Here is a 22,184-nt window from a genome sequence, read left to right as displayed (position 1 = left end):
TCCGAATCCTTTGAAATGGCAAATTTCTTTCCCACCAGCTCAACTGGGGACTTCCCCAATGATGTTTTTTTCTGTGCCCAATCATTTTTTTTCTACCCTAAATGCAGGACTGAAACTAATGCTACAATGTAGCCACAGGTGGCAATATGGACGACCATCAAGGGCACTGTGGTCAGGGTTGCCATGGTCAAGGGGCTGCAGAAGGGCTGTGCCCACCCAGGAGACAGAGAGAGGAGATAAAGGGGGTTACAGGTAGCAGCCAGGAGCTCATAAGTATCCTTTCTCTATCTTCCTGGCTGCATGACACCTGCAGTGCTACTGCTGCTCTGCCCTCCGAGCTGCAACCCCATGCTTAGGGACCAGTACTAAAAGGGCACCAAAGACAGTTCACCCAGGGTTCTATTTTCCTTAAATCCAACCCTTGCTGATTCTTACTCTCCTTTTTTACATTACTTTGAGAGACTATGGCTCATTAATTCTAGGACAAAGCTCCAATCTACACTTCCCCAAAGCCACAGTTGATAGCCTTCAGATCTGAGGCTTTAATTTGGCCCATTAGTAATGTGGACCCAAACTTTACTCCTGTTGGAGGGAGTTTGAGTCTAGGGCTTTGGGTTATCTTCATTTATGATGTCTGTCTGTATGTTTTTGTTTTATTTATTTTTACTTATTTATGTTGTGTGAAATGTAATAAAGCCTTGAAAAACACACACCCGTACACCATAGAAGTGCACGTATTGAAAATATAACTAGCTAATTTAGAATCTGGCCCTGACATTCAACTTAACAATCTGCTTTTGAGAAAAGTGTCATGGGATCTTAGTGACTGCAGATCATCAGGGCTTAGATTTAATGTCTCCGCCAAATAATGACTATGCATAATGCCATTACATTGTTTGTAGATATTCTTAATGGGGTGTTTTACATCATAGGAGTATGATTCACTTTTAAAATGTTACTGAACCTTTTATACACAAAGTGTAATGAAGGAACACCAGGAATACAGATTGTAGGGTAGGCACTATAGCTGCTTTTCCAAGTGAAATAATTTGACTATTTTTGATTGTTTGAGAAATACCAATGACTGAACTCAAAATTAAGCTATTGCTTTGAAATGGCAGTTTTCTTTTTCGTTAGAAAGAAATATGAGAAGAAAAGTATGTTCAGTTAAAAATACTCCCTCCTGTGTAAATGTGTGTGTGCGTGTGTGTCTGAGAGAGAGAGAGAGAGAGAATGCATGCATGCCAAAATGTACTGGGAAATGAGTAAATTTAAATCAAATGTCATGGGGGTGTCTGAATGACATGCCAGAGGATACCTTGTGAAAGCAAGGAAAGAAGTCTCACAGCTGTGATAGCAGATAGTTATAGGGAAGGAGGAGAGAGAGAAGGAGAAGAAGAATGTGGATATTTAGGTAGTCAGGAGTTGTATTCTGAGGTCCAAATATATGAATAATGGGACGCTTGAAGGACACCCACATTTTAAAAATGTTTGGCTAACACCGAGGCGTAGTGCTGCTTACCCCTCATAATCAATTTCACTCAAAAGGGTGAAAAGAATAATCCACCTAAAGAGTGTTTTCCATTTCCTACCTTTGAGATGCAGAATGTTGCATCACTTCTTGCTTTATTCATGGTTTCATTTTCAAAAGTCTAAGATTAGCAAAGTAGGTTTTGAGGTAAACTCATGCAGCTCTCATTGAACCCAGTAGGATGCACAATCATGTATACACGAGTAGGGTATGTTTTTGTGAATTAAAATATGCATTTCTCATAAGTAAGATTTCCTGTGCATTTTGCCACCCATTTTAAAATCATTTCCCTAAGCGATTGATAAAGGAACACAAACTGCCCAATCGGTTGTGTTAATGTTTTCCTTCAGTATTAACTACATGAAATAAAAAGAATGTGCCAAACTCTCTACTGGAAAAATTGGTGTACCTCCTTGTAAATCAAGGGATCTATGTTGAATATCTTACCCAATTAATACAGCAGCATGAGGAGAAGTCTTGGTGTTATACTCTCTTCGCGAAAGGGAAATAAGCCTCTTTACCCTAGAACATTTAAATCTTTCACTTTTTTATTAAGAAAAAAAATCTGTCTCTCTTTCTAACATAAACCCTTTGGATCAAATTCCCATCTCAGTTACACTAGGGTAAATACAGAATAACTCTTAAATGCCTTCTGTGGAACTTTTCAAATTATGCTCAAAGTAACTGATGGTATTCTCCACTTGCAACATTCATCAACTGAGAAACTTTCTAAGCAAAGAGAGACATTTCTTGGATAAGACACATGCAATAGATTAAATATCAGATTTCCCTATCCAGCTGTCCATTAATGCCTTTTACTATTATCTGTCTCTCTCTATAATTAGGACAGCTTCTGGTTTATCTGGACTTTTTTCAAAACCAGATTTCCTTCACAGCAGTAGCTGTCATTCACAAGGGTTTGAACGATATCTTTTAAAGGAATTAACATTTTGCATTATTATGCAACAAAGAGGAATAAAGTACATTTAAGGTGTTAGACAAGCTCTTTATGTTAAATTGTAAAATGCTTTACTTACCCTGGGTGACACACTTTCATTTGGCAGCTGATTTTTCTCAGACAGGCCACTAGTCCATTTCCTTTCCCAATGACAGGTTTTATCCGTCTCTTGTCTATGACATAAACCAGCTTGGATTAGAAAGCTTTCTGTCACCTGGTGCATTTGTGTTGAAATGGCACCTCCTGGACCATGAAACAGTGCACTGGTATCCATTACATTTGTTCCCGTTTGAACAGAGTCTCTTGTGTTTCTTAAAGGTTTCCAAAGTTCTTTGGGGTCTAATAGATTTAAAAGGTCTCTTCTAAGCCTCTCTATCAAATTGACAACAGCATCTTTAGATTTTTCTTCTGCCAGTTTTCTCCTTATCCCATTAAACTGCTGTGAACTCTGATTTGACATACTATTTACTATCATTGTCTCCGAGGCTTGATTTGTTAGAAAACTATCTAAGCCACAATCGACTTCTGCAAGTACGCCATCCATGTTCTGTGATGATTTGTCAAGAGGGAAATCTGCCACCGAGTGGTTACTTGCGCTGTTTTCTTCAAGTCTAGGATAATCGTTTTCAATCACTGTAGAAGCGATGGGCAATTTATACTTTTCCTTGTTTTTCATTGTAGTGGTTTTATCTTGATGGTGCCCAACAGTAAGAGTCATTCCTGTTTGCAAGGTTGACTGACTGTTTGTGGAGAGATCTCTTCTTACAGCTTCTTCTTTGGATTTTGAGTGATGACCACAGAAGCCAATGGTGGTATCCATAGGCACAGTGTTATCTGACACTTGAAACAGGCAAGGCATTCCTCTGAGGAAATAATCACACCCATCACAATCTTTGCCCAACTTCATATCATCTTCATCATCACTTTCTAATAAAAATTGTAATTTCTTTCCCCAAATTTCATTTACAAGGTCTGTCTTCACATCAGAACATTCCAGGAACTCAAGGTCATTAGAAAACTCATCAGCTGTGATTAGAGTTTTACCTGGATAAAGCTCAAAGTTAGTGTCACAGATCTGAGAGGTATCTGCTACAACATTATGCTGATTTTCTGTGGGAATGTTGGCCTGATAACTGGACTGGGTATTCTCAGTCAGAAGTTTATTGAGGCTACTCTGTTCATACGCCTTGGCATCTTCAGCGGTGTGACTAGAAACTTCAGCATTAAGGCAACAGTTGTCTGTATGATTACTGACTAGACTTGTTGGTTTGGAATACACTTGTTTGCTGCAGTATTTGGCTGCTTTTCCAGCTATTTCACTAGCTACAGTGTTCAAGTAAACAAACTCATTTGCATTTTTTGAGACACACATTGTGCAACCATCATTTTTTGGGGGTTTAAATACTTTTTTATCATTCATATTGTCTTCCAAGATATGTATGATTCTGTACTGATTCTCCTATGAGGATGACATCTATTTCTATAGGTTGCTCTAGTGACAAACTATTGATTTTTGTAGAGGCTGACCCAGGTGAAATTCAACTGGAGCAATTCCTTTTCCCAGGTAAAGTTTTCTCAGTTTGCCTGGCTTGATCTGAACCTTCACACTGAATGCATTGGCTTATTTCTTTCTTCTTTCTCCTACATCATCATTTTGGTATAAGAATAATTTTTGGTGAATTTTGTGTCTGATTTCGCTGCAACAAAATCTTAACGGTGAATCATTTGGAAGTAATTTCTAGCCACGATTGGACAAAATGCATCATCTTGCTTTGTTAATCTGTAAATAAAATAAATCTGTAATTTATAATATCCATGTGTAAATAGGATATACATGTGAGTTTTTGCATGTGTACACATTTTTGCTATTTTGTCAATTATTCAGAGGCAATAATCATTATTCTTTGAAATTGCAATGTCTGAGTGAAATTTCCATAAACCCATTACTAGTAGCACTTTGAAATGATCAGTCTGAAGGGATTTTAAATGATTTTTTTAATGTTTTATGTTTTTATTTCTTGTTTGCTTGATGCAGCTGAAACACTGAAATGACACTTAGTTTCAATTTCCTGTTTATATTACATTTTACTTTTTTACTGTCATGCACAAACAGTACAACAGTGTGTAGCTTCATAGACAAAGTTTTTAAAAATAGCTAAAAGAAAAACAAAATACTCAAAAGTTTCTTATAATTTAAAATTGAAAAAAAATATGAAACATTTATTCCTTTTGGGCTTTTAGAAAACACTTCTAAATTTTACATTTAGTTGCTGGACAGTGTCTAAAACAATACTGTTTGCTTTGCGTTAGTCGTTTCCAGCAGCAAAAATACATCCTCGTGGGCATGTGAAAAATACAAAACAAATAAACCAAGCTCAACCCCAATCTTTGGGTTGTATCATTCTGTTAAAAAACAGGCACTCAGAGCAGTGCTATTATATGCCTGAGCAGCCCCCCTCTGTTTTCAGTGGCACTACTGTGAGAGTAAGGTACTTACTAACCAGAATAAAAAATGGTGGCAGATTTGAGCTCATTGAATGTAGGGCTCAAGAAAGGAACAAGATTAATAGCCCTGAAAAATAAAGTACTATATTTATTCTCAGAACAGGTGTGGCATGCAGAGCTGAAATGAAATCTTACTCACACTATTTTCCTAATGTGTCTGAGCCCTGTCTGTATGATTACTGTATGATCTGATGAATGACTCTGAGGATGCACAGCTCCCCAACCGGTGAGTCCTTTTCAGTTAAAATATCTTCCTTCATTCTCTGAACTACGTGCTGTAGATTCCCAAACCCTCTAATCTCTTATGTTCTTTGCATGCAAACTTCCCTGCTGTCCCTACAAGCTCTTTCAGTTGCTGTAATGGGGACTTAAGCAGAGCAGTCAGTAGTACTGTCAGCTGCCATCTGTGCCATGTCCCATTGTAGGAACTGATCAAAGTCAGTCAGCATGAAGACACAGGATGAGCTAGATTAATGTCTAGTGGGTCTGTAGCAAGAGATGTGTATGGGCTGTTTTGAAATTGAAACCGCAGTTTATACGCTGTTCTTTTGAAAATGGGGTGGTTTTTTGAAAGATCCTGTAAACCTCATTTTTCAAAAGAGCACCATTACGTGATTATGCAAATGAAGCTTGGTATAGTTAAATCCCTGCTTCATTTGCACTTTCGAAGTGCTTCATTTTACATCCCTCTGCTGACAGAGGGATGTAGTCTAGACACACCCTCATTCATAGCATAGTCACAGAAAACTTCACATGTCCTTATAACATTGCCACATGCTCTTTCTCCTGCTTTATTTTATTTTATTTTATTTTATTTTATTAATATCATAGTGCCTAAGAGCCCCCTCATGCACCAGGACTCCATTGTGCTAGGTGCAGTATAAAAAAGACAGTCTCTGCCCCAAAGAACTCACAATGAGATTAGGTGACAACAGATAGATAGACAAATGGGGGAGTGCAAATTAAAAATGGGGGAGTACTGGTTAGACTGATAGGCAGTGGTCTCAGGGTATCAGCTGCCTTCTGCTGGCCATGTTTTTAGGCATCATAATGAAGAATTTTGAGGGAAGGATTTCAAGGAAGATAAAGAGCTGTGAAGATGTTAAAAGGTAGCGCCTCCCAAATATGAGGGATGTCACTGAAGAAAGCATAAAGGTGCTTATTTAAAAAATTAACAAGTGGGCACTGGAGGCTGGCCTAATGGGCTGATTAGAGGTGGAAGTCAACATCACTACATCAGAGAGCAGTTATTAACGGTTCACAGTCCTGATGGAAAGGCATAACAAGTGAAGTTCCTCTTCAGGGTCTGTTTTCAAACTGGTTCTGTTCAATAGCTTCATCAACGATTTAGATATTGGCAAAGAGAGTATGCTTATTAAGTTTACAGATGATACCAAACTGGGAGGGGTTGCAACTGCTTTGGAGGATAGGGTCATAATTCAAAATGATCTGGACAAACTGGAGAAATGGTCTGAAGTAAATAGGATGAAGTTTAATAGGGACAAATGCAAAGTACTGCACTTAGGAAAGAACAATCAGTTTCATACATACAGAATGGGAAGCGACTGTCTAGGAGGTAGTACTTCAGAAAGGAATCTAGGGGTCATAGTGGACCACAAGCTAAATATGAGTCAACAGTGTGACATTTGAAAAAAAAAAAAGAAAATGTGATTCTGGGATGCATTAACAGGAATGTTGTAAGCAAGATTCTAAATCCTGCTGTTGTAAGTAAGGTTCTAAATCCTGCTGGAAAGGGATAACAAGTGGAGTTCCTCAAGGGTCTGTTTTGGGACCCGTACTGTTCAATATCTTCATCAATGATGTAGATATTGGGATAGAGAGTACGCTTATTAAGTTTGCAGATGATACCAAACTGGGTGGGGTTGCGACTTCTTTGGAGGATAGGGACATAATTCAAAATGACCGTAGCAAGTTAGAGAAATGGTCAGAGGTAAACAGGATAAGATTTAATAAAGAGAAATGCAAAGTGCTCCACTTAGGAAGGAACAATCAGTTCCATACATACAAGATGGGAAGCAACTGTCTAGGAAGGAGCATGGCGGAAAGGGATCTAGGGGTCATAGTGGACCACAAGTTGAATATGAGTCAACAGTGTGATGCTGTTGCAAAAAAAGCAAATATGATTCTAGGTTGTATCAACAGGTGTGTTGTAAGCAAAACTCGTGAAGTCATTCTGCCGCTCTACTCTGCACTAGTTAGGCCTCAGCTGGAGTACTGTGTCCAGTTCTGGGCGCCACATTTCAAGAAAGATGTGGAGAAATTGGAAAGGGTACAGAGAAGAGCGACAAGAATGATTAAAGGTCTAGAGAACATGACCTATGAAGCCAGGCTTCATGAACTGGACTTGTTTAGTTTGGAAAAAAGAAGATTAAGGGGGGACATGATAGCGGTTTTCAAATATCTAAAAGGGTGTCACAAGGAGGAAGGCGAAAATTTGTTCCTCTTGGTTTCTGAGGACAGGACAAGGAGTAATGGGCTTAAAGTGCAGCAGGGGAGGTTTAGATTGGACATTAGGAAAAAATTCCTAACTGTCAGGGTGGTCAAATATTGGAATAAGTTGCCAAGGGAGGTGGTGGAATCTCCCTCTCTGGAGATATTTAAGACCAGGTTAGATAGACATCTGTCAGGGATGGTGTAGACAGAGCTTGGTCCTGCCTTGAGGGCGGGGGGCTGGACTCGATGACCTCTTGAGGTCCCTTCCAGTCCTATTATTCTATGATTCTATGATTCTATGAAGACATGAGAAGTCATTCTTCTGCTCTGTGCTGCGCTGATTAGGCCTCAATTGGAGTATTCTGTCCAGTTCTGATCATCACATTTCGAGAAAGATATGGAGAAACTGGAGAAGGTCCAGAGAAGTGCAACAAGAATGATTAAAGGTCTAGAGAACATAAGCTATGAGGAAAGACTGAAAGAATTGGGCTTGTTTCGTTTAGGAAAGAGAAGACACAGGGGATACATGATAGTGGTTTTCAAGTACCTAAAGGAGTATTACAAGCGGGAGGGAGAAAAATTGTTCCCCTTGGCATCTGAGGATAGGACAAGGAGCAATGGGCTTAAACTGCAGCAAGGGAGGTTTAGATAGGACATTAGAAAAAAACTTCCTAAATGTCAGGATGGTTAAACACTGGAATAAATTCCCTATGGAGGTTGTGGAATCTCCATCTCTGGCGATATTTAAGAACAGGTTAGAGAGACATCTATCAGGGATGGTTTAGACCAGTGTTTCTTAAACTATGTTCTGCAGAACACTGGTGTTCCGTGAACAACTCGCAGGTGTGCCGTGACCTCTTCTTTGTTTTTGTTACTTCTTTGTTTTTGTCTTTTTTGGTTTGACAACAATTGTTTTTGAAGAAAATTTTCATAGGTGTTCCACATAAATAAATATTATTGTTTGGTGTTCTGTGGTATCAAAAAGTTTAAGAAACACTGGTCTAGATGCTTGGTCCTGCCATGAGGCCAGGGGACTGAACTCGATGACCTCTCAAGGTCTCTTCCAGTTCTAGTTTTCCATGAATCTATGATCTTGAAAGTAAACGAGATAAGAAAGATGAGGGAAGATTATGAAGGACCATGAAAATGAAGATAAGCAGCTTATGTCTCATGCAAAAGAGAAGGAAAAGCCAGTTGAACAGATACTGAGTAAGGGATGCCATGGTAAAAGCAATGGGCTACGACAATGAACTGTGCAGCAGCATTATGAATGAATCTGAGCACAGTAAGCTTGCATTTGACAAAGTTAGTGAGAATCATAGAAATGTAGGACTAGTTGATTACTTGCATTCCTTCTCTTGCTAAATTCCCCCCAGCTCCATCTCTGCAGTACAGCCTGTTCCCCCAGGCAGCATTGTAGTTGGGGGGGGGGAGGGGTAGGACAGGCTGCTGCAAAGCAGCCTCTGCCCATAGCACACCCAGGCTCTTTGTGAGCAGCGGCTGCTCTGCATCCTGTGATGCAGCCCCTGTCTGCAGTGGCTGGGGCTGGCCATGAACAGGGGCTCCTCCAGCAGCCGCCACCGTCTTCAGGGAGGTCCCAACTGTCAGAGAACTGTCTTCATCTGTGACAAGAGATTGGAGGGGAGAATTGTAAGGGGGAGGGGGAAGGTCATGTTGCATTTTCAACTTGATAATACAATAGATACAGTCCAGGCAGTTTGAATGAAAGATTCCACACACTGCCTCTGTCAGCTGCTTCTCCTTTGTTCTGGAGTGCCTTCATCTAATTCTAAGAAGGGAGTTGAGTTCAAAACCCCTTGAGTTCTTGGGATCTCTCCTGAGTATGATAGCAAGGTGCTGACTGATGATTATTGTGGATGGTGTGGGGTTTAATGAAGTGATGACCTGCTCACTAGTAAACCAGTCAAGACTTAACACTCTTGTCACATAGACCATTGCACAATAATGAATTTTTTGGCCTTGGCAACCTGAACCAATAACCTAGAGGAAAGCATTTATAACCTTATCCTGAGACATATAGGTCTAGGAATGCATTTTCCTTTCAGTTTCATCTTTGGAAAGACTAAACCCTAGCAAGTTAATATATTAATGGAAAGTTGAATACCTTCTTGATAAATTTGTAACAGTATTCTGGAAATGTAAACATGCACACCACATACATATACTCACCCACCCCTATGCTGAACTGATTCATCTCAAACTCCCTGCAAAATTCTCTTGAATCTGTCTTTTTTTTGCTGTACAAAAGATCAGCTGCATTGAATTTCCTTAGGAGGATTTAAGTTTTTAAATACCTAGTAATTTTCCCAGCTGAACAGAGCTCCAGAAACTACTTTTGATGCAGAATAAACTCATGATTTTTTTTAACCAAAAGCAGGTTTATTATACAGTTATCATAATCTTAGTTCATAATACTGCATTGCAGCTTCATCTCACCATGTATGGGGAAAGCTGTCAGAGTTATGATATACATATAAATTGGACTGCTGCACATTTTGTCAGATTCAACAATGGAATTTTTTATTACAAGAAAAATACTTATGTGCCACTCAGAAAACGGCATATAATTTCAGACATCAAGACACGGCATTTTTTCCCTCCATTTGTGGAGTAAAATGGAATATATTAGACAGTCTCAAAATTTCAATGGTACTAAATTTCCAGCTATATTGGAAAAAAGCTTTTAAGCAAAAATATCTGCATTCTTAGCTTCTAAAGAAAAGGAGAGTATATGTGTAATAAGCTAGGTAACAGTACAAGAATTTGAGCTGCAGAAGAAAGATAAATTGTGGTCATTTACAAGTTACTGACCAATAAAGAAACTAACTATCCACCTCTAACCTCACATCCAACCCTATCCTCCTAATAAGCTTAGTATATTTTGTGCTGAAAAATGCTTTCAGCAGTGGTAATACTAACTTGATTAAAATGTATACAGGGTTTTGTCATTTGAAGAATTTGGCTTGTCTTAAATTCTGGTTTGGAAATTAATGTGGCTACTTGTGAGTAAAATACTACCCACTGTCATTGTGCTATTTCTGACCCTATGTTTCCAGTGGCCCTGACCAGTAGGAATAAACAACACTCTTAATCTGCTAAGGAAAAATAATATGCGTCCTGTTTTTGTTCCTTTGATGCATAAAAATTCTGCTAGCTAAACTGTATTTTCTCATCAAGCTCCTTTTTAAAATAATGACTCTCCCCTGGTGTGCTGCTTAATCTAAGCAGACCCCATGACTAATAACTGATTTTGTCTCTTGCCTACAAACAGATTTGATTTTTTATTATAAAGCACAAAAGATTAAACAAGAAAAAATAATCAGAAACAATCTTCAGAAACAAAATGTATAATAAAGGGTCAAGAAAGAAGGCTTGTGACTGTCAATTGCTTTGTTTACATAGCTCTAACGCTTTACCTTCCCTGCCAGGAGAATTGGAACAACATTTATAGTGGGGATGCTGCTGAAGTATTTGGTGTTTTGTTATTACTACTTCATGCCAGCTGGTGCAGCAGTACCCATCGTTCCAGCACCACTGCTCACTGCCTACTTTGTGCTATATATTACTGCAGTGTTTCTCTGTCAGTTATCATACTGTTGGCATTGGGAGCTAAAGCTTAATTCCATGGAACTGGGGATATGAATATGAAAAAGCCATGATGAGAACAATTATTAGAAATTATTTGGGATGGATGTGTAGCACTGCAGTGAATGGCAAGAGACTGACTCATTTGGTGATTCAGACAATGAACTGATTGGGAATGTTAGAACATAAGAATGGCCATACTGAGTCAGACCAAAGGTCCATCTAGCCCAGTAGCCTGTCTGCTGATGGTGGCCAGCACCAGGTGCCCCGGAGGGGGTGGACCGAAGACAGTGATCAAGCGATTTGTCTTATGCCATCCATCTCCAGCCTCTGACAAACAGAGGCCAGGGACACCATTCCTACCCCCCTGGCTAATAGCCTTTTATGGACCTAACCTCCATGAATTTATCTAGCTTCTCATTAAACTCTGTTAATGTTTACATTTTTTGTTGGAAAATGTTGATTTGTCAAAACTGAAACTGTTCATAGAAAAGGTTGATTTCAACAAATTTCTCAATTCAAAAATCCTTTGAAAAACGTTTAGAAATTTTGTAAGTGTCCCAGCTTGACCATATTCAAAATAAAAATTTAGTTTTCAGGTTCAAAATGACTTTTTGTTTAAAAATTGTAGGTTTTTTTTAAAAGGTTACAATGGAAACAAAATGTTTTCAAAGCTCACTGATTTACCCAAGCAGAAAATTGTTCTGGATTTGATGTAAAAGGGAAGGATAATAATTTTTTTTAAAAAAATGTTGATAGCCAAAGGATTGACACACTATATCATGAACTTCCGTATAGCAACACAAATAACTTCTTTTGGTTGACCTATAACCACACATGTCCAAAGAAATTCAAGAAATTAAGTTCTAAAAAAGAAGAAGCTGCACTATACTACACAGTGAGTTATCTTACCTAAACAAATATAAGGTGTGAACCAGGTTTTCCTCCAGTAGTTCATATTTAGAAATGTCAGCCTTCTAATATCTTGGCCATTCTTATAACAAGTTACCTCTGATTTGGGATTACCTGGAAGTGTGGATTAAAGAAGTGAATGAAAATGTGGATAATAGTAGAATGGTTTGTAATCATGGCAGAAGATGGACAATGCAGACTTTATTATAAGTAAACCTGCCTGCTGCTATCTACATGTATGAGTATATACAAAGTGTGTCAAATGGGCCTTGGATCCCTTGGTAATGAATTATCTACACTAAACATGAAAATGCATAAAAGACTCAAATAGCCACATGTGCAATATAGGAACATTTTTTATTGATGATTTTCTCATCAACAGCACAAAACTGGTGATTAGATCTTTGTGTTCCATATGGATTTTTCTATCACGGAATTTATGAACAGTAGTTGGTTCCATAACTCTTGTGATTTTATTGCAAGTCTCGTGATATTTGTTTTTGGATAGGGTTTAAATTCCTAGACTCATGTTCTTATCTGAAATATCAGGTTGGATTAAAAACAACGCCACACACATTTCAGAACTGTGGTGAAAGCTAGAAAATGTATATTGGAAACTATTTTTTATTACAGAAGGTGGAGAATGCTACAAAGGAAGGGAAAGGCTCTTCTAAATTTGACAAATATGGAGGAACTGGTTGAGAATTTGAAAATGGAAGGCACCTTGCATAAAAGTGATCATGAAATTATCATGATTTTAAGAAATGATAGGAGGGAAATTAGCAAAGTAAAGATAATGGATTTCAAGAAGGCAAGCTTTATTTCAGAGTTTATAGGTAAGATCCCATGGCCAAGGAGCCTCGCAGCTCCCATTGACTCCATTTCGCCCTTTGCAGCCAATTGGAGCAGCGGGAAGCAGTGGCTTGGCCCTCTTTGCTGCAAAGGATGAAACAGAGTCAATGGGAGCCAAGAGGCTCGGTGGCCGTGACACCAATAAATAAACAAACCAGGGAGGCCAGTTAATGTGTTTCTCAAAGTGGTTTCATGGAGCACTTTCAGAAACACTGACCTTGAATATTCCAAGAGCTGATAGAGGAGATATCTGAGCCATTAGCTGTTATCTTTGAAAGGTAATGGAAAAAGGGAGAGATTCTAGAAGACTGGAAAAGGGAAAAATAGTGCCAATCTGTGAAAAAGGAGAATAAGGACAACTCAGGTAATTACAGACCAATCAGGTTAACTTCGGTGTCAGGAAATACAATGGAGCAAATAAGGAATCAGTTTGCAAACATCAGGATGATAATAAGGTGATATATAACAGCATGGATGTGTCAAGAACAAATCATATTAAACCAACCCTGTAGGGGTTTTTTGACAGAGTAACAGATCTTGTGGTTAGCGGAGAAGCAGTAGATGTGTGTAACAGGGCAGCTGCCCTGTACTGGCCCCTTAAGAGCCAAACCCCAGCCCGGAGCAGGCCCGGGGAGTTCAGCCCAGCTGGGCGGCATTGGCCAATTAAGGCCCAGCTGGGGCTATAAAAGGGCGGGGCTGCTTCAGCCCAGGCAGTGTGAGCCTGGCTGCTGAGGGAGCAAGACGCTCTCTGGAGCTAGGGCAGGGCTAGAGAGACAGGCTGGGCCAGGACGCTTGGACAGCCAATCGGCCAGCCTGCTAGGCCTGCGGCAAGAGTGTGGGCCTGGCTGCCGAGGGAGCAGGACGCTCTCTGGAGCTAGGGCAGGGCTAGAGAGTCAGGCTGGGCCAGGACGCTTGGACAGCCAACCGGCCAGCCTGCTAGGCCTGCGGACAGGCCTGCTGGACAGACACCAAACCCCCGGAAGGGGGGGCTCAGAGCGAGTGACTTGGGCACTGCCGGAGGGCAGTGTGGCGAAGAGAGCAACGCGACTAGAAGATTCCAGAGGGGAAACGCCACGTAAGCGGAGGCCTGTGCGGGCGGAATGGACTGATTCCGGGGACAGACGATGGACCCCCGCTACGGTGGTGAGTGACCCCCCTCACAATGTGGTATATCTAGATTTTAATAAAGCTTTTGATACAGTCCTGCATGACCATCTCATTAAAAATCAGGGCAATGCCACCTAGATGGATTACTATTAAGTGGGTACATAAGTGGTTTGTTAATCATTTCCAGAAAGTAGTTATAAATGGTTCGCAGTCATGCTGGAAGGGCATAACTAGGGTTGCCAGATGTCCAGTTTTGAACCAGACAGTCTGGTATTTGAGCTTTCTGTCCGGGAAACAAATAGAGAAATAGCTTTCTGTCTGGCAAACAAACATATAAATGTCTGGTATTTTCTAATTAAGTTAGTTTTATTATTATGAGCATCAGTACGTAGTTACGCACTGCCCAGCTGGTAGACACGCTCACACTTTTCTAGTGTGAACTACTCAGTAGAAAGGAGGGGCCGGGGCCGGGGCTGAGGCCGGGGCAAGATGGAATCTCTGGGGCTGGACTCGCCAGTGCACCCCGCCAGGACTGTGCGCAGGACGGGCAGCACCCTGGGATCTGTGCTTGATTCTTTCCCCTCGCTCAACCCCGCGGCCAGCCCTGCTTCCTGTCGTCTGGTTCCCCCCCTATTTCCCCCAGCCAGCTCCGCTCCCCCCGACCTCCTCCTGGCCAGCCCAGCTTTCCGCCAGCTGGTTCTCCCCCTGCCCCCAATCTCACCTGGCCAGCTCTGCTCTCCCCGACCTCCTCCTGGCCAGCCCCGCTCCCCTCCCAGGCAGTCCCCCTCCCTGATCTGAGATCAAGAGTGCCCGGTATTTTTTTTAAGCCATCTGGTAACCCTAGGCGTAACGAGTAGAGTTCCTCAGGGGTCCGTACTGGATGTTGTTCTGTTCAATGTCTTCATCAATTATTTAGATAATGGCATAGGGAGTATGCTTATTAAACAGGTGTCTCAAACTCCTGGTCCACAGGCTATCCCCAGCTGGAGTGATTGTGCAAGTCAGACTGGGACTCCCTGTGGGCTGCGAGGAGGGGCTGTCTGGCCCCCAAACCCTACCCTTTCCCAACAGTGCTACGCCTTCTCCCCCCATGGCACCCCATCCCTGAGGACACAGCTTCAGGGAATCACCAGGGAGGCCTGGCATGGTGCAGCAGCTGTGTTCCCCCCTGCCATCATACTTCCTGTGGCAGTAGGTACCTCAGGGAAGCAGAGTGCAATGGGTAAATTCACTGACTCCACTGTGCTCTGGGAGTCCCAGGCAGATTGTGCAATTGCTCCAGTAAGATGGCCTGTGGGCCAGGAATTCGAGACACCTGTTATAATGTTTGCAGATGATACCAAGCTGGGAGGGGCTGCAAGTACTTTGAAGGATAAGATGAAAATTTAAAATGATCTGGACAAACTGGAAAAGTAAATAGGATGTAAAGTAATTAGGATGAAATTCAATAAGAACAAATTCAAAGTATTCTACTTAGGAAGGAACAAGCACACACTTAATTTAAGTACATTTGTTGCCTCACTGACTACAAAGGGATGACTTGAATGTACGTGTTCAAAGGCAATTTAGAGCAAAACATAGAGAAGACAAATGGGTGAATGTAGGACTGTCCTTTTAGTACAGGTTGGACCTCCCTGATCAGCACCCTTAGGTCCTGACTGGTCCCAGATGAGGGATTTTTCTGGACCAGGGGAGGTCATTTCTGGCCTCCTTGTTGTTTCTCTCCCCTCCCCCACTGGGCTTCCCAGGCCTCTTCCCTCCCCCTGCAGCTGAGTTGCATGCTGGGCTTCCCAGCTCCCATCCCCTCTGCATGGCGCTGGGCTCCCGTCTGCCTTCTGCCCCCCGCCCCACAGTGCACCAGGACAATTTGATCCTGGATGTTGCTGAAACAGAGAATCCTAGTTATAGAGGTGCAACTTGTACTTCTATTTTTCTTGGTGAGGTTTGATAAGAAACCATCCTGCAAGATACTGAGAACTGAGGGTGTCCAGTATCTTGCAGTAGGCTATAGCACTGTGCCTGATCAGGCTATTGCAATAAACTACTGTATATTTAACGTTACAGAAAATTACAATGGATAAGACTGATGATAGAAGTGAGTTTTAAGATATGAATTGACTAGAGTGGTTAGTAGACCTACCATGTAAGGAAAGTTTATCCAGTGATTTGGGCAGTATGGAAGAAGGTAAATTAAGATGCTAAGTTGTTTTAGGGAAACAGCACAGTTATTTTTATGAGGTGCACATTTGCATTTCTCAAGGCCTGATCAAAACCCCATTAAAATCAATTCTTTCCATTGACTTCAATGGATCTTGCTTCAGGTACTCATCAGTTAAGTGATTCTTTTTGTGTGCTTACAATGGGAGAATAGTCAAATGATACCAGTTCATATACATTTATACATTTATATTTTATAAATTCTTCCTTTGAAAAAAATTACTTCTAAAATTGTTATTTTAAGACTAGAACTTTTATTTAAACATATTATATGCTAAACTGCTAGAAGGCAATCATGGCAGCAACATAACGAGTGTCTCCTTATAACAGGACAGATGCTGATTATGCCATTCTGTCAGAATGATTTATATTAAACAATAGAATGCAAATAACCAGCAAAATCAGCTAAAAGAAAACATTATATATCCCAATATGATAACCCTAATTAAACTATTTAGAATTCTCCCCAGCATAATTTTCATAGCCAGGAATAAAGGAATAGGTAATTTAAATGTAAATCTGCTATTCCTCTTTACATAAAGCAACATTTTTCATATAACTGTAAACCCTCCCCCACAAACTGTGTTTTGCCTTTTATCCTTCACAAAGCAAGCAAAATCAGGATTCTACCATTTTGGGGTAAAAACATTGCTTAGTGTAGGTTTTTGGTTTGGGGATTTTTAAAAAAATAATTTCCTCTGGTTTTGGTAAGGATTTAGGTATAGGAAGGTTATGTCTGTCAGTTTTCAAAGTGTCATTGTCATGATGAAAGGCTTTAATTTTTTGTGTGTGATTTTGCTGAAAAGATGGTTCTTTTAATACACATCTGGCCAGAAAACCACTTCCCAAAGGGAGAGTAGGGAGATATATTACCAGGAAACACAATCAGAGAGAGAGAGAAACAGCTTGCTTCCTCCCTTCCCACATTGGGTACCTCTATACAGCAGGGATAAAATTGAATTAAGCTACACAACTTGTGCTACGTGAATTGCATAGCTTAAGTCAAAATAGCTTAATTTGGTTTTTGGCACTGTCTACACAGCAAGAAATTGAAAGAAGAACACTTCCTTCGACTTCCTTACTCCTTGTAAAATGAGGATTGCAGAAGTCAGAATAAGAAGTCCTACAGCTCACCATTATTTTGAAATAATGGCTTGCAGTGTAGCCAAGCTCTTTGTTATTTTGAGAGGCTATGATTTCAGCTTCTTCAGCCTTCTGTGTAGTTCCCTTTCACTCCATCCATTTCCTCAGGCTACGCTCATGAAACAAAATTTGGTCATAGGAAAATAGGAGGAAACTGCGGTTTACTACTAGATCATTGCTAGTAAGAACTAATTGTTCTATAGTCAGCTGATCATGAAGTAGAATTTTGTGCATCTTTTTGTTAGAGATGTTATGCTGGGGATTGGGATAACCCTCTTTGAAGCTGGAGAACATAACCACCACCCTTCATTCTGATAAATGTAAAACAAAACAAAACAAAACAATTAACCTCCTCTATATAATAGACAGGAGCCACCACCCAAAATACAGGTCATGCAGGAGCAGTCAGTGATGTAAGCTATTTGGATAGAGGTGAAGGGATTTTCACTATGGGTTAGTTAGGTATTGTTTAAAGTGATGTGTGTGAGACAAAGAAGCAGGAAAAATACTATAGAAACACACAAAACAAACATTAAGGGAGCCCCAGCAATAGCTTGAGAAACATCAGTAGTATGATTCTGAAAAGTTAAGAGGGAATGCTTTTGGGTAGAGTGCTGGCTGAAAGAGATTCGGAACTATGAAAAAAAGAAAACAACGTGTGTGAGAAATTGATTTTTCAATTTATGGGAAATTCCACAATTTTGAAATTTGTTCTCAATCTGAAATGGAAGAAAAGCAAAATGCTTTAAAATTTCTCACTAAACAAACTTAAAAAAAAAAACGATTAGTTGTGGGTCAATCAAGAAGCTTTGTTTCAACACAGTCAAAAAGTTTCATTCTGATTTTAACTTGTTATTATATAATAACTATATATTTTAGAAATGTGTATCTGTCTGTGAGTCCATTTGTTCAAGAATGCCTCATAAATGGTAAAAGCTAGGACCACCAAATTTGGTATGAGTGTTTCCCTTCTCCTAACTTTTCCTGAGTTTGATTGCACCAGGAAAATGGGATCTGCCTGGAATGGGATTGTTTTCTCTAACAGGGAAATGGAGGGGGCTGATTGGAGGGACAGCTATACTGCATAGTGACCATTGGTCGCAGTGAATGTGGGGGACACCTATACTGCAGAGTGACCACTGGAGACAGCCACTCCACCAAGACAGTGGCTAGCTGGGACATGGGGATGCCATCTTGCTAGCCAATGGCCTTCTGCCCTGAATCTCCCACATCATCAAGGCCCTGCTCTGACTCCTGCAACAACCGCCCCTGCCATACACACACTGCCAGCCCCTGCCCTGAAGGACCCAGGCAAGTCTTCTAGTAATGTATAATACAGAATTGAAATGTAAAATCATTGTAAATGTAAAATCATTTTGAAACAGGATATTTTAAAAGTTCCATTGGAAAAAAGGTTGGAAAAGAATATTTTCATCTTTGATCAGTATTTTCCAACTGATAAATGTTCCATGGAAAATTTCCTACCTGCTGTATTCATCAGCACAAGAAGATTTTACCTCCAGAATATAGAAGTATCTATGCATTCCTCAGAGCGATCACCTTTGAAGTGGTAAGATCTCCCAGGAAACAAAAACTAGAATTTTGTAGGATCTGTCATGATGGATCACATTCAACTAAACCAGCGGACTAGCAAGGTTAGCCATCATATCGATAGATGAGCTCATCTGGATTGTCATAGGACTGCCTGATGTGCTGAAGGGAGACAGCAGACCTACTTTTAAGCTCGGCAGAAGCAGTGGATTGCTAATTCCTTGATATTTTTGCTTGCAACTGCAGTCATTGGATTCCCTTGCTCCCCCTCAGTCCTATTCCCTTCCTGGTTTCTGACTCTTGGATTGGATTCCCCCTGGGTCTGATTCTAACCACTAAACCAGACTGCTGGAATCTAGACTCCTGACAGGATACATTTAAACTTTATCCTGAATTTTCTAAACTGAATTCAAATAAAATAAATAATTTTATTAAACCACAGATTATATGGCAGTTTGCAGACTCATCTTAGATGGGTTAAATTCAAAGTTTAGGTAGTTCCTGCCTCTAGGAGTTAACACTTCTATGCTTGCATGTGTGTATATTGCCTAACATAATTGATCCTGGTCTACAATTGGGTTCTTAGGCACTACCGTAATACAAATAATAAATCACACTATTATCTTAATGGGATTGTGAGCAAACTAATTGCAAGGTAGTATATTTTGAAAATGCTTACTACTCACTACATTAATATTTTACTAAGTCAATGAAATGTGTTCCAGACACTTGCTTTTAAATGGCTAACATTTGCACCAGTGTTTACCTCCATAGTCAGGCCTGTACACAGGGGAGGTGTGAAGGGTGCAAACTTTCCCCCCCACATGGTCCTCCAAGTAAGTGTGAGGCTGGGGTGGTGTGTTGCCCCAGCCTCCCTCCCACCGTGCTCTGGTTGGCCAGGGAAAGTCTGGGGTTGATTCCTTCTCCCCACCAGGAGCAAGACTGGTGTGAGGCCGTGGACCCTTCCCACAGCTCTCAGCCCCCCACAGAAATTCCTGCATATGGCCCTGATAATCATGTTAATTTCATACATGTATAGCACTTAATACAGACAATTATTCTGTATTTTAATTAGTAATGCTTGTGGCATATAAATCATTTTCCAGCAAACCCTTTCCTACAGTGTCTGTGTTCCAGACAGCACCTAGTACAGTGTTTTTTAAACTATGTTCCATGGCATCGGAGGTGTGCCACAGAGAACAGAATTCAAAATGGCCACCCTTAAAAGAACAGGCACCCTTTTTTTCCACAATAACTTTTCCCCCAACCCTTTTTTTCTTCTTCAGTAACTTTCCCCCGACCCTTCCTCCCCCCCCAACTTTTTTTTTCCTCTACAAAAAATCCTTGGTGTTCCTCATAAAAAAAATATTGTTTGGTGTTCCTCAGTCTTAAAAAGTTTAAGAAACACTGACCTAGTACAAGGGAATCACCAGAACTATGATTAATTGCTTAGTTTTGACAGGAATACATGATTGTCTGCTTTAACTAAAGAAGAACTAATGTAAAGTAAGCAACCACAGCAGCAGCCTTACTGCTGATTCTGTCTTAATCTATTTTTAAAGGTTTATCAAGTAACAGTATCTGACACTCTAAACACATGCAATTTTTCGAGGCTAGTGTTATAAACATGGTAACAAAATGTTCATATTATTTCCCCAAAGTTTTCACACGGTGAGTAGGAACAAAGTAGTAAGCAAACAACACAATATTTATTTGAAAAGAGTTATTGAATATCTGCCCATCTAGGATAGATCAGAAGCTTTTCAGGGCATGCACCTTGTTTTTTATGCATTTGGAAAGCTCCTTTGTCCCATTGAAATCAAAGGGAATTTTACTCAGGTCAGGATTTCAGGAATTGGCCCAAAATACTGGGAAAAACAAAAGTGCTAGCAAAATGTACCAAGCTAAAAAGAAATGATTAAATATTAGCACAAGCAAACAACAGTTCCTATATTTAAGCAATATAAACTACAGATGGATTCCAAAAAGAATAAATATGCTCCACTTCTCTGGATTTTTTTCTTTTTTGACCATATGCTCTATTTTAGCAACTTCAGGTAATTAATCTAATGTCTGAAACTGTAAATGTTTGTACTTACACTTGGAATGCTATTACAGGGTCAGGCTAGTGGCTTGAAAGAAAAATTGACAAATATGGTGTCTGTTCAATCCACAGTGCTGTGTGTAGTTGAATATTTCAGTGTTCGTTGGCTGGGTCTGATCATAGTACAGTGAGTCTTTTAAAGAGAGTCTATTTCATCACACTGCAGCAGGTGCCTCTTCCAAGGGTAATTTTGGAAGGAGTGTATTGGCAAGGCAAGTAATTTCCCTGTGGCTTCTGTGGGAGCAAGAGTTGATCTTAAGTTTTCATACTAAGGTACTGAGTTGCTTTGAGTCTCCTAAGCACATGCTGAAGTGCTTTGCTAAGTAGGGATGTTAAAAGTTATTACATACTACTTATATGCTTTGCTGAACCATGAAGGCGTCACTAGTCTCTGATGAATCCATAGAGGGTTTTGTATGAAGTAAATGGCAGTAATGTCAATGAGCTCACTAAGAAACTGAGGTAGACTAAATTGGAAATGTTAGTAAATTGAAAGCTCCAGGGACTTGCTGTTTCAAGTTACAAAGGACAAAACAACTGCAAGTGTTCACATCTATTTAATAGTGAACATCTACAGATTTACCGGTAGCAAGTGGGCTAAAGAAAGCAAAGGGTATCCGGTGAATTTTAACAGTCACAGAAAATTCACACTTTTTTAACAAAATGATTAACAGATTCATTATTTTGTGATTTTGGCTCCAGTCCTGCAATGAGTGCCTCAAAGGAAGACCCTGTCCATAGGGGAAACCCAGTGAAAGTTGATGAATGTCCACATTGCCTTAGGGCTCTGTACAGAGTTGAGAGGCTTGTTTCTGTGATCATTTTATTCTTGACTAATCTGCTGAGACTACTGCTATGACTCCTAGACAACAGCCACACAGCAGCTGAGTTTGACACTCTGAGATTGATTCGCTGGCGATCAATTTGGTATAGGGGTCTCAAACTCCTCTATGGCTAGAGTACTTTTGCAGAGGGAACAGTGTGCAATAGGAGGGAAAGGGTGAGGTTTGGGGGATGGGGAGGGACACATGTCCTCCCCTAGGCCACCAGTACTCCTGGGCCAGATTGCAAAAATGCTCTGGCCGTTGATAGTCTCTGGGCCATGAGTCTGAGATCCCTGATCTAGTCTATCACTAGCCTGATCACTAGGTCTAGTGAAAACCCTGCCAATTAACTGCAGATCACTTCGCAGTCACCCCCTGACAAGAAGAGTAAGTAGACACAAGGGTTTCCTCCCATCACCT

At 40.4% G+C, this 22,184-nt stretch overlaps 2 protein-coding genes across 2 annotated transcripts in view; one reads left to right on the top strand and one right to left on the bottom strand.

Moving 5' to 3' along the window:
• Positions 1–21,239, bottom strand: part of ALPK2 (alpha kinase 2) — an 82,945-nt gene extending 61,706 nt beyond the window's left edge. The window contains exons 1-2 of the mRNA XM_006116549.5: positions 20,936–21,239; positions 2,569–4,269 (exon numbers count right to left, since the gene is read on the bottom strand). Of these exons, the coding sequence (XP_006116611.2) occupies positions 2,569–3,909 (1,341 nt within the window). The 5' untranslated portion in view covers positions 3,910–4,269; positions 20,936–21,239. The remainder of the gene's footprint in view (positions 1–2,568; positions 4,270–20,935) is intronic.
• MALT1 (MALT1 paracaspase) overlaps positions 5,144–22,184 on the top strand; it is a 120,768-nt gene continuing 103,727 nt past the window's right edge. The window contains exon 1 of the mRNA XM_006116548.4: positions 5,144–5,220. Coding sequence (XP_006116610.3) covers positions 5,186–5,220 — 35 coding nt within the window. The 5' untranslated portion in view covers positions 5,144–5,185. The remainder of the gene's footprint in view (positions 5,221–22,184) is intronic.

Source organism: Pelodiscus sinensis, chromosome 6 (genome assembly GCF_052426305.1).
Source record: "Pelodiscus sinensis isolate ZL-2025 chromosome 6, ASM5242630v1, whole genome shotgun sequence".
In the NCBI taxonomy this organism is placed as follows: domain Eukaryota; kingdom Metazoa; phylum Chordata; order Testudines; family Trionychidae; genus Pelodiscus; species Pelodiscus sinensis.
Note: the sequence above shows the minus strand (reverse complement) of the source record. Positions and strands in the feature narration are given on the sequence as shown.